The 12,898-nt window shown below is 49.5% G+C and overlaps 1 protein-coding gene across 1 annotated transcript in view; it reads left to right on the plus strand.

The window, feature by feature from the left end:
- Window positions 1-518: 518 nt before the first annotated feature.
- Window positions 519-12,898, plus strand: part of PLEKHA6 (pleckstrin homology domain containing A6) — a 143,542-nt gene continuing 131,162 nt past the window's right edge. Inside the window, 2 exon segments of the mRNA XM_086693104.1 lie at window positions 519-623; window positions 7,542-7,618. Coding sequence (XP_086549230.1) covers window positions 541-623; window positions 7,542-7,618 — 160 coding nt within the window. The 5' untranslated portion in view covers window positions 519-540.

Raw genomic sequence — 12,898 nt, forward strand, 5'->3', positions numbered from 1 at the left:
TTCGGCGGCGGCGGCGGCGGCGGCGGCGGCGGCGCGGCCCCGCCTCCCCTCGGCCGGCCGGCGGTTCAAGTGCAGGTTCGCAGCTGGGAGCGAAGAGGCGACACCCCTCGCTCGCGCACGGCGACCTGCTCCTCGGGCGGCTGCGGGCGGGGAGGGGACAGCGCTCGGCGCGGCGGCCAGCAGTCCTGCGAGGGAGCGTCGGAACCCCCCGCGGCGCGGATTGCCCGGCGTTAAGTTGAGGAGGCGTCCGAAGCGGGCTCCGGGCGGGGAGGCGGCGGCTGGAGTGGGGGCCCGGCCCCGCCGGGGTTAAGTCTCGCCTGCTCCCTGCTGCCCGGCTGGCGGCCCGCCGCCTTCAGTGAGAGGCCGGCGCCCCGCAAGGACCCTTCCCCCCCCCCCCACCTCCGTCCCCCTCCCCGCCTGCGGGAGGGTGGACAGTGGGGGCTGCTGGGCAGGAAGCCCTCCACCCCCCCAACTTCCCCCCCCCCCCTCCCCCCGTCAGCCCCGCGCCCCGGGGGGGTGCCCAGAGTGAGAGGGGCCGAGATGGCCGATGAGATTGACTGGTTGGACTTGCCCGGCCGGTGGACCTACGGAGTTGACCGCGGTGGGAGAATCTTCTTCATCAAGTACGTTGGTCTCTCTCGTTTTGCCATTTTATGTTTTCTTTCGAGTTGTCCAACTTGGAAGGTGGCAGGGCGGGGGGCAGGCTGAGCGGTAGGGGGAAGCGATGGCTGGAAAGGCAGGCATGACTAATAAGTTTATCGCCGCCTGTTTGAATGTGTCTCCCGCCTTTTCCTCAATGGGTCAAGGTCCAGCTAAGGCTGGGCATGTCCTCCTCTGGAAAGGCAGGGCGCGGCAGGGCAGGTGCGGGCCTTTCCGGCTGGTCCCCATTCACGGGGGACAGAGTGGGGGGGGGCAGCGGGTGCCCGAAGCAGGATGATTGGACCCAGTGTCCAGTGGGCCCGTCATTCCTTTCAACCCCGTCCTCTGAAAGGGCCAGGGGTATGTTCTTTCTCTTGCCCCCCCCCCCCACCAGATTTTCCTACAGAACACTTGGGCTAAGAGACATCACACCAGGAGACCCTGTCTCAGCCACCAGTTCCTGGCCGTCCCTCATCCCAGGACTCCGTGTTGCCAGGAAGACAGCCCCTCTCCCTTCCTGCTTCCTTCATGGGGCTGTGTGGTCAAGGGGAAGGAGAAGATGCCCACCACGCATTTGGCATTCTTTAAGGAGAGGGAGCCTCTGCTGCTCTCAGTAATATATTAGTACCGTTATATTAATTTCATAAACCAAAATGGCTCTGGCATAATCTCATTATAACAGAGTGGCCTCGCTGGTGCGATTTTGGCCCGCTCCTGCTATAGCCGTTCTTTGCCAGGATAGAAATCTCCCGATAATGTAGCAAGTCTAGAAGCACAGCATTCTGAACTGTTACCCACACATGATGGGTTTTTTTCTGCCTCAAGATAGCCACTCACAGAACATTAGAGCTGAAAGGGAGCCTTGGCTGCAACCCCCTCATTTTTCAGATGGGGAGGTGAGGTCTACAGAGAGGAAGGGTACTTGTTCCAAATAAAACCACTTGTTAATCAGAGCTCAGGCCAAGCCCGGTACCCGCCGACTTTAGAGCACTGCTTTCCCTCCAGCACCGAACTGGAGCCCAAGGAAGCCAGCGGATTTTCCCCTTGCCTCTCCGTTGCCACACTTGCTTTAGGCCTTTCTTCTGTAATTATCATCGCCATGATCATAATTGATGCTGTAATTAGATTATGTTAGAAATTAGCTCCACTGAAGTTCTCGATCCTGGGTCAGATTCTTAAATAACAGAACTCCACCGGTATTAAAACCGGAGTCCCTTTGGTCAGTGGTTTCAGACCTTTGAGTCCATGTAAATCACCGGAGGAATAGATGGAGAAAAGGCCGCTTCCTGAGCCCCGCCTCCAGAGATCCACATCTGGGGCGGGGCCTTCGCCTGTGTATTTCCAGGAGCTCCTCAGCTGAAGTGGTTAATTTGGCTGTCCTCCTCTTTCTTCCCAGACTCTTGCGTGCCTTCCAGCTTCTCTTGGCCTTTCACTCCACGAACATTCGAGTAGCCACTGTTTGTGTGCCACACCGCGAGGCATTAGAGATTAAAAAGGGGCGCCTGGGTGGCGCAGTCGGTTAAGCGTCCGACTTCAGCCAGGTCACGATCTCGCGGTTAGTGAGTTCGAGCCCCGCATCGGGCTCTGTGCTGACAGCTCAGAGCCTGGAGCCTGTTTCCGATTCTGTGTCTCCCTCTCTCTCTGCCCCTCCCCCGTTCATGCTCTGTCTCTCTCTGTCCCAAAAATAAATAAACGTTGAAAAAAAAAAAAAAAGTAAGATACAGGTTTTTCCTTGAAGGTGATAGGGAGAAAATGCAAATAAATACTTGGGAAATAATAGGATATATTCTCGAGGTATTTGCATGATGGTCTAGGAACACAAGAAAAAAAGAACTGACGTTCTTTGGGGAGCGGAGGGAGAGCTTTCTGGAGGAGGAGACATTTGGGCTGATTCTGGAGCAGAGGACCAGGGTGAAAGGGGCCCTGAAGCAGAGGCCTGTGGGAAGGAGGGCGCTGATGAGTGCCAGGGCACAGGTTGTCTAGAACACTCCGAGGGGGTCAGTGGAGATGGAGTGGAGGCTGCAGGGGTGCTGCAGAAGAGGGGGCAGGACCAATAAGAAGGGGCAGCTTTGGAGAGGCCTTGTGTGTTAGGCTAAGGGGTTTGAACTTGGTCCTGCAGGTGATAGGAAACCAAAGGAGATTTTTATTTTTATTATTTTTAAAATGTTTATTCACTTATTTGTGTGTTTGTTTTTAATTTTTTTATATTTTTTGTTTTTGAGAGAGAGAGAGAGAGTGCAAGCAGGGGAGGGGCAGAGAGAGAGGGAGACACAGAATCCGAAGCAGGCTCCAGGCTCTGAGCTGTCAGCACAGAGCCGGACGCGGGGCTCGAACCCACAAACTGTGAGATCGTGACCTGAGCCCAAGTCAGACGCTTAATTGACTGAGCCCCCCAGGTGCCCCTTTATTTTTATTTATTTATTTTTTGTCTTATTTAAGTCATCTCGACACCAAACAGGACCCCGAGATCAAGAGTCACACGTTCTTATGACTGAGTCAGCTAGGCACCCCCCAAAGGAGATTTTTAAGAGGATTGACACCTAGACCTGGGTTTTGGAAGCATCCCTCTGGCAGCTGTGTGGGCAGATGATGACTTAAAGGCTGAACGGGGGCGTAGGGGGAGAAACTTGGGGTTTGGAGAGCAGTCAGGGGTGACTGCTGAAGTCCAGGAGACAGCTGATGAGGCCTGGATTTAGGTGGTGAGGTTGCAGGAAGGAGAGATAGGAGAAATCTTTAGGAGGGTGTTCATTTACAGCCTGAATGTTGGGGAAGAGAGGGAAAAGGAAAAATCAAAGATGAATCTCAGAGGTTTTAACTTGAGTGTGACAGAGATGAGGCGTATGGGACAAGGAATGGATTTTAGGGGGCCTATAGATTCAGGGGAAAGTATTGAATTTGAAGTCCCTGCGGGACCTTCAGGAGGTCATGTCTGACAGGCAAGTGGATGTACAAACAGCGGCCTGGGCTGGAGAGGAAGTCCTGGGAGTCATTGCATAGGGTGGAACCGTCCAGAAATGTGTGACCAAGAAGATGGGGGTACCCAGGCAGCACCAGTGTAGAAGGAAAGGATAGAGGAAGAGAGACCAGAGATTGCAGGATGGTTGCGAGAGAAGGGCACTGCCCTAGCAGGAGGAGGAGAGAGATGGTAAGAGGAAGGAACGGTCAAGAGTGGAAAGGCCAAATGAGCTTAAAACTGGAAAGTGGCTAGAACTAAGGAGGTCTTTACTGACTTCTAAGAAAAGTGGGTTCGGGGAGGACTGAGGACAGAAACCAGATTGCAAAGGATGGATGAGAGGGAGACCAGGAAGTGGGGACAGCTAGAGGGGACCAGTTTCCAAGAAGGATGCTGGGTCAGTAAGAAGAGGAACGAGCTGGGAGGGGAGGCGGAGGGTTCAGACCAGAAGACAAAGACCAGAGTGGGGCTAAGCAGACGATGACCTGAGAGGGAGAGAGAAGTGGAAGAGACAATCTTGTGATACTCAATAGAATAAAGTTCTGGAAAAAACAGGAGATGACGGGGGCTATAACCCAGGCAGAGAGATTAGCCTTACGTGGAGGAAGGCCGCTTCTTCATGTAGAGACGAGTATTTTTTAAAAAATTTTTTCAATGTTTATTTGTTTTTGAGAGAGAGACAGATAGAGCGTGAGCAGGGGAGGGGCAGAGAGAGAGGGAGACACAGAATCGGAAACAGGCTCCAGGCTCTGGGCTGTCAGCCCAGAGCCCGATGTGGGGCTCGAACCCATGGACCATGAGATCATGCCCTGAGCTGCAGTCGGACGCGTAACTGGCTGAGTGAGCCACCCAGGTGCCCCTAGAGACAAGTATTAAGGTGGGGATATGGGTGCTTTGGGGGGTGGCTGGTTGGGCGTATTGAGGAAGCTCCTGACTGATGGTTTCTGGTTCTTCTTGAAGTAAGTGATAAGATTGTCCATTGAGAACGGGGAAGGGGGAGGAAAGAAGAGGCTGGTGAGGGGATTGAGGTTGATGGGGAAGCTTTAGAACACTCTGCAAATGGCAACTGGCCGGGGCCCCTGAAGAAGATGCTAGGTGGCACTTAGGGACCAGCTAAGCGTGGGGACTGTGGGTTTGCAGTGACATCGGTCCTCCCAGTTTTACAGTTCTCCGTCAGCCCAGAGCCAGGGGTGGAGACAGCCTGTGACTGCATCGTTCTGGGCCAGGAGCTGGCAAGGGGAGTAGCAGAACGACAGGGGAAAGACGTTGAGGTTGCGGGATCGTGTCCACCTCTGTGACCCTGGGATTGCCCATGATGTCCAGGACGCGTGGAGACGGTCGTCTGAGGGAATGATGTGAGAGGAGAAAAGGAATCGGGGCCAGAAGGTGTCCGGGTGGCTGAAGAGGAAGTGTAAGGGCGTGAGTTTCCCCGCACACTTAAAGTTCACACTGGCTGACTTTCCTCTTCCTGGGCTTCCTCTCCCACTGCCTCCCGGCACCAAAGCCCACGACACAGGGCATCTCTGTGTGTGCACAATGGTTCGAGGGTCCTGGGGGCACCAGAACGGTGGCTTTGTTTCTTGCCTCCTCATCAGACGGGTGAGTCCACTGGGAAACCCCGTCCTGTAGCAGGTGTCCAAACTCAGAGAAACATTAGTGGAGTCCAGTGAAAAAAGAAAGCATGTGTCCACACGAAGACTTAGGCATAGGTGTTCCTGGCAGCTTTGTTTGTAATGGCCCGACCTGAAAACAACCTGAATGTCCATCACCAGGTGAGTAGATGGACACCGTGGTATATTCTATGATGGAATACTACTCAGTAATGAAGCGGAAGCAACTATGAACACATGTTACCACGGAGAGGGGAGAGAGAGAGAGAGAGAGAGAAAAGAAAGGGAGAGAAGGAAGGAGAGCAGGAGGAAGAAAATAAGAAAGAAGTCAAAGAAGTCTAGCTTGCATGATTCCTTTATATAAAATTCTAGAAACTCTAGAAAATGCAAACTAATCTATAGAAACAGGAAGCAGATTCGTTGTTGTTGGGGGGGGCGGTGCAGGTGGAAAGAGCTGACAGCGTGGGAGAGAGGAATTATGAGGGGGCACAAAGGAAAACTGGGGGGTTCACATCTCGATTTTGGTGATAGTTTCACAGGTATATACACATGTCAACACTTTACATGGTACGCTTTAAATATGTGCAGCATTGGGGCGCCTGGGTGGCGCAGTCGGTTAAGCGTCCGACTTCAGCCAGGTCACGATCTCGCGGTCCGTGAGTTCGAGCCCCGCGTCGGGCTCTGGGCTGATGGCTCAGAGCCTGGAGCCTGTTTCCGATTCTGTGTCTCCCTCTCTCTCTGCCCCTCCCCCGTTCATGCTCTGTCTCTCTCTGTCCCAAAAATAAATAAATGTTGAAAAAAAAAATTTAAAAAAAAAATATGTGCAGCATTGTACATTGTGTATCTTACTTCAATAAAAATTCTTTTTTTTTTATTTTTAAAATTTTTTTTTTAACGTTTATTTATTTTTGGGACAGAGAGAGACAGAGCATGAACGGGGGAGGGTCAGAGAGAGAGGGAGACACAGAATCGGAAACAGGCTCCAGGCTCTGAGCCGTCAGCCCAGAGCCTGACGCGGGGCTCGAACTCCCGGACCGCGAGATCGTGACCTGGCTGAAGTCGGACGCTTAACCGACTGCGCCACCCAGGCGCCCCATTACTTCAATAAAAATTCTTAATGAGATTTGTTATATTAATTAAAGTGTTAAGGATACTTTAACATCAGCGAGTGGAGTCCTGTCCTGGACCCCAAGACAGGCCCCACCCCAAAGCCTGGATGATGCAGGTGATACAGACTCCTCTCCTCCACGTGCCTGGGTTGGCCCAGAAAGTCAGGTGCCTCGTGTGGGTCACAACTGACTCTGGAAAAATTAATATCATTTGGTTGGTGGGGGTGGAGAAATGTTGATGGGTTCATCTGCCTCCCAGTCTAGACCCAGCGGATCTGTGGTCTTGGGGAGCCCAACTTGCCAGGAGTGAGCTGTTAGAATCCTGGCTTCATCACTTATTGATCATATGATTTGGGGCAAGTCCCTTAACCTCTCTGAACCTCAGGTTCATCATCTGTAAAATTCCTCATGTGAAGGACTGTTGTGAACGAAAATATTTAACATTGAGACACCCAAGGACTAGGGGTTCACCTAGCCTCCTCCTCTTGTATCCGTTGAGAAGCTTCCAGTTAAGTACCTTCACTGTTCTCCCCAGAGACTTCACCTGTCACCCCAAATGTCACCTCCTTAGCACACCCTTCGTGCTGTTCCCCTTCCTTAATTTCGTCCCGGATAGCACTTCCTCCTCTGTGATGGGATAATGCTCTTTATGCGTAGCTATAATAGGGATAGGGTATACTTCCTATTATATTACATTGCAACCGTCTTTTTATATGTCTGTTTCCCCCGTGGGTTATAAATTCTTTGAGGTCAGGGTCAGATGTTATTTATTTCTGATTCCTCAGCATCTACTCAGTAAATGCTTTGTGCATGTGAATGAATGAATGGCTGTGTGGTGGATTCATCTATCTCACGTGCCTGGGATCAGACCGTCAGTGTTGGTGTGAATTGGGAGAGGGATGTCCTACTCCGGGAAGCCTCTATTGTATCTGACACTTTTTTTTTTTATGGGTTTTTGGGTTTTTTTTGAGACAGAGAGAAACAGAGCACGAGCGGGGGAGGGGCAGAGAGAGAGGGAGACACAGAATCCGAAGCAAGCTCCAGGCTCTGAGTTGTCAGCACAGAGTCCGAAGTGGGGCTCCAACCCAACAACCGTGAGATCGTGGCCTGAGCCAAAGTCGGACGCTTAACCGACTGAGCTACCCAGGCGCCCCAGTATCTGACACTTTCTTATTGGTTTTGTTTTGTTTTGTTTTGTTTTGTTTTGTTTTGTTTTGTTTTGTTTTGTAGCGATGAGGAAAAGTCAACCAGCTGGGTGCACCCTGGTACAGAATCACCCATCCAGAGTGGACACTCCTCCAGCCCAGGTAAGGAGCTTGGCTGTCCCCACCTTTGCAATTGAGGAGGAAGCGATGGCTTGAGGCAGCATAACTGCCCTGACTTTGCTTCTCACTTTTTCTTTTCGGCATGGACGGATTCAGCTTAGCATTTGGACCACCTGGGGAGGGTGCAGGAGCATTGATGCTCACCTTGAGGTCTTTCTGAGCTTCCAGTTCTGTAGTTAACATATGGGACCGATCTTTGAGGACACAGATTTGACCCCTCTGTCATCCCCCTGCCCAGTCAGAAACTCCTCTCCATCTTCAGAGCTCCTGAGCTAGGCGTAATCCCAGCTCCTGGTGCTGTACCATAGAACCGTGTGCCATGATGGAAACGTTCTCTCTCTGAGCTGCCCAGCAGAGTCACCATTAACCACAAATAGCTACTGAGCGATTGCAACGTGATTAGTGTGGCTGAGGAAGTGAACTGTTACGTTTGAATTCATTCAAATTTAAGTAGCCCCACATGGCTAGTAGGAATGCCTTCACACTGGGGTGGGGGTGGGGGGACATGAGAGAAAAGGGCACGGGGCCCACACTGACTGCTTACTGTAGAGCAGACTCCAGTGCTAGCCCAGGCCAGTGGGAAGGTGAGGACACGTACAGGCGGAATTTCAGTCTAAATGGGGGAGGCAGAGACACCAAGAATGAGAAGGGCCGGGGTACTTCGAGTGGACAGGCAGTGTTCCTCTTCAGAATGTTGCCACAGAGCCACCCTCGCTGGCCTTCTGGCCCTTCCGCTGACTGCACACCACGTGGTTCTAGGAGTCTGGGTCGCTCACGGGACACAGCCAGCACTGCGGGACACATTGGGTTAAGTAAGGTGTTGGCCTGCCCAGAGCCCACTTTCTTTTAGATTCTGGGCTAGGATCGTTGTGTTTTCAGGGCCGGAAGGGACTTCAGGGACCCTGGAACCCAACGCCTTCTTTCAAGGGTGGGAAGATCGAAGAACAGAGGGGAAGTACCTGGCCGTTCAGCTGCGCAAAGCCGTGCCAGGGTGAAACGCCTAAGCTCTAGAGGCAGAGAGGCCTGGGCTCAAATCTTGACTCTCCTTTCTCTCAGGGTGGTCTTGAGCAAGTGGCTTAAATCTTCCGGGACTTGGCTCTTCTTCATTGGCAAAATAGGGATAGGACAGCGAACCTCCGAAGATGATAGCAAAGGCTACCCAAGAGAATCACCATCAATGGAGGTGACCGCTATCGCTGTGGTCACTGTTGTTACTTCTGACATGAAGTAAGGCCTCTTACCCCAAGATCGGGCTGTGTCCCTCTCCTGGGTTGCTGTTTGTGCTGCTATCCGTGTTTAAAATGTGATTGCGTGTGCCTCGCTATGGCCCTAGGTAGGACTAGAAGACGGATAAAAGCCTGTGAGCCAATTACTTCATTTTGGGCCGCAGCCAACTGGTTGTCCGAGGCTGGGAAGGGGTTAAGATGCCCCTGAAGCTTGCTGGGAGGGCAGCTGCCTCAGCGGGCACTCCGCCTGGACAGGAATATAAGCACTTCTTGGTGTTGCCCGGGCAGAGAGGGCAGTGTGGAGGGAAGTTGCTGGAAAAGGCAGGGGACAAAATCCACGCTGGCCTCTTTCCCAGGCACATCACAGTGGCAGGATTATTTATGATTCTGACCCAATGGGGATCCCTCTACTTGGGGAGACTGCCAACCCACGCCCTTCTGAATGGGAACGTCCTCCCACAGGGACAGAGGGGAACAAGTTGCATTTATGGAGCAGCACAGAGGAAAGAATGTCAGCTTTGGAGGCAGTAGAGACCAGACTCACATCCCAGACCAGACACTTCCTGTGTGACCTTAAGCAAGTTGATTAACCTCTCTGGGCCTCAGTTTCCTCGTCTATAAAAATGTTCAAGCCAGTGCCTATCACATACTGCTTTTCTGCAAATTAAATATGCTAACAGTGGTAAAATGTGTAGCTGAGAGGAAGGAAGCACTAAGTGGCAGCTGGTGTTATTATTTCTATGGACCAAGCCCTGGGAGGGGAGCTGGGTTCATTGGCTTCCCTGATACTTTGAAGCAGCAGCAGCACCGCCAACACTAACCATGGAAATCTAGACCCTTGAGAAATAGAGGTGAATAAAATGAATTATACAGACTGGGCCCGCCACTCTATAGAACCCAGGTTCTGCTCTCCAGCAGCTTGTGCCCTGAGGCAGCTGATAATATGGCGGGAGAGATTCAGACCAAGAGTGAATGGCTATGTTTTGTAAAACCTCATACACAAGGCAGGTGTTTGGCTTGACCAGACAGGTGGCAGTGATCATCTGTCAAGAGAATCCACACATGTTTTACAATAGGTCAGCCCCAGGGCTCTTGCACGCCCAAAAGGAATGATCTCCACCAGTGCCCTGCCTGTCTCCACCTTGGACAGTGGTTTCCCTTGAGTTTCTCAGAAGACCCTTCCTCTGCCTTGGGGTGGAGGAATCCTGTTTGCCGGGGAGGCAGGATGCTCTTTTGGGGGGATGCGTAGGATGAAACAGTACCTAATAGAGCGCTCTTAAGAGATAGAGTGCTAATAGAGCCCCACTCTTAGGGGCTGCAGCCACCTGCAGGGAGTGCCTGGGCACCTCCGAGCCATGGTCACCTTCTGTATCTATTCAGGTTTTGCTCACTCTGTAAGCCTGTGATTCTCTGCTTTGAGCATTTCCATGGATATTTTTTTTTCAGAGGTGCTATTAAAAAAGATTTTGTTCTAGATTAACCAGACAGAAAATCAACAGAGAAGGATTAATGGCCTTAAATGACATATTAGATCAAATGAATTTAATGGTTACAGACATAACGTTCCACCCCAGACCAGAAGATACATTCTTCTCAAGGGCACATGGAACATTTTCCAAAGTAGATCACATTTTAAGACACAAAACAAGTATCAGTAAATTTAAGAAGAATGAAATCATATCAAGCATCTTTTCAAACCACAATGGTATGAAACTAAAAGTCAATTACAAGAACACTGGAAAAATCACAAATATGTGGATGCTATATGCTACCGACCAACCAATGGGTCAACAAAGAAATCAAAGGAGGAATGAAAAAATACCTTGCGACAAATGAAAACAGAAATACAACATACCAAAATCTCTGGGATGCAGCAAAAACAGCTCCACGAGGAATGTTCATAGCAATATGGGTCTACCTCAAGAAACAAGAAAATCTCAAATAACCAAACCAACTTTACACCTATAGGAACTAGAAAAAGAACAAGAAGTGAAGCCCACAGTTAGTAGAAAGAAGGAAATAACAAAGCTCTGGGTGGAAATAAATGAAATGGAGACTGGAAAAGACAATAAAAAAGATGAACTAAGAGCTGGCTCTTTGAAAAGATAAAACTGACATGCTTTTAGCTTGACTCACCAAGAAAAGGAGAAAGAGGGCTCAAGTAAATAAAATCAGAAGTGAAGGAGAAGTTACAACTGACACCACAGAAATACAAAGGATCATAAGACACCACTATGAACAATTATATGCTAGTAAATTACCCAACCTAGAAGAAATGGATACATTTCTAGAAACATGCCATCTTCTTTCTCAGGCTGAACCATGAAGAAATTGTAAGTGTGAATAGACCAATTACTGGTAAGGAAATGGAATCACTAATCAAAAACCTCCCAAGAAACAAAAGCCCAGAACCAAATGGCTTCATGGGTAAATTCTACCAAACATTCAAAGAAGATTTAATACCTATCTTTCTCGATCTCTTCTAAAAAATCAAAGAGGAAGGAATGCTTCCAAACTCATTTTATGAGGCCAGCATTACCCTCATACCAAAACCAGACCAGGACACCAGGCAAAAAGAAAATTGTGGGCCAATATTCTTGATGAACATAATTGCAAAAATTCTCAACAAAATATTAGCAAACCGCCTTCAACAAGACATTAATAGGATCATTTGCCATGATTGAATGGTATTTATTTCAGGGATGCCCAGAAATAAACCTACGCATATATGGTCAATTAATTTATGACAAATGAGGCAAGAATATGGAATGGCGAAAGGACAGTCTCTTTAAAAATTTTTTAAAGTTTATTTACTTATTTTGAGAGAGAGAGCAACGGGGGGGGGGGGGGGTGTGCAGAGAGAGAAAATCCCAAGCAGGCTCTGCACTGCCACTGCAGAGCCCGATGCAGGGCTCGAACTCATGAGCCATGAAATCATGACCTGAGCTGAAGTCAAGAGTTGGATGCTTAACTGACTGAGCCACCCAGGTGCCCCAGGACGGTCTCTTTAAATGGTGTTGGCAAAACTGGACAGCTATATGCAAAAGAATGAAACTAGACCACTATTTTACATATACACAAAAATGAACTCAAAATGGATTCAAGATTTGAATGTAGGACTTGAAGCCATAAAACTCCTAGAAAACAATAAATTCCTTGACCCTAGTCTTGGTGATGACTTTTTGGAGCTGACTCTAAAAGCAAGGGCAACAGAAGCAAAAATAAACAAATGGTACCGCATCACACTCAAAAGCTTCTGCACAGCCAAGGGAACCATCCACAGAATGAAAAGGCGACGTACAGAATGGGAGAACATATTTGCACGTCATGTATCTGATAAGGGGTTAATATCCAAAATACATAAAGAACTCGTATCACTCAATGACAAAAACAAAACGAAACCAAAAAACCCACACAACACACAAAACACATAACCCAAGACAAAAAACATTCTGATCAAAAAGGGGGCAGAGGACCTGAATAGACATCCTTCCAAAGAAGACATATAGATGGCCAATAGACACACAAAAAGATGCTTAACATCACTTATCCTCAGGGAAGGGCAATCAAAACCACAACAAGATATAAGATGCAACAAGCATTGGCGAAGATACAAGAGAAAAGGGAACCCTCATGCACCGTTGGTGGGAATGCAGACTGCTACAGCCACTCTGGAAAACAATATGGCCGATGAATGGGTAAAGATGTGGTATATATCTGATAGAATACTACTCAGCCATAAACAAGAATGAAATCCTGCCACTTGTGACAGCAAGGATGGACCAGGAGAGGGGTGTGCGACGTGACATGAGAAAGACAAATACCGTATGATTTCCCTTTTATGTGGAATCTAAACAGGAAGACGGAAGAACAGGCTAAACACAACTCGTTGATAATAGAACCGTGGTTGCTGGAGGGGAGGGGAGCTGGTGGGGGGCTGAACGGGTGGAGGAGGTCAAGAGGTACAAACTTCCAATTAGAAAATAAGGAAATATATAATGTACAGCACCATGACTATAGTCAGTAAAAGTTGCCA

The sequence above is a fragment of the Puma concolor genome, chromosome E4 (assembly GCF_028749965.1).
Source record: "Puma concolor isolate L17-30 chromosome E4, mPumCon1.1.hap2, whole genome shotgun sequence".
NCBI lineage: Eukaryota > Metazoa > Chordata > Mammalia > Carnivora > Felidae > Puma > Puma concolor.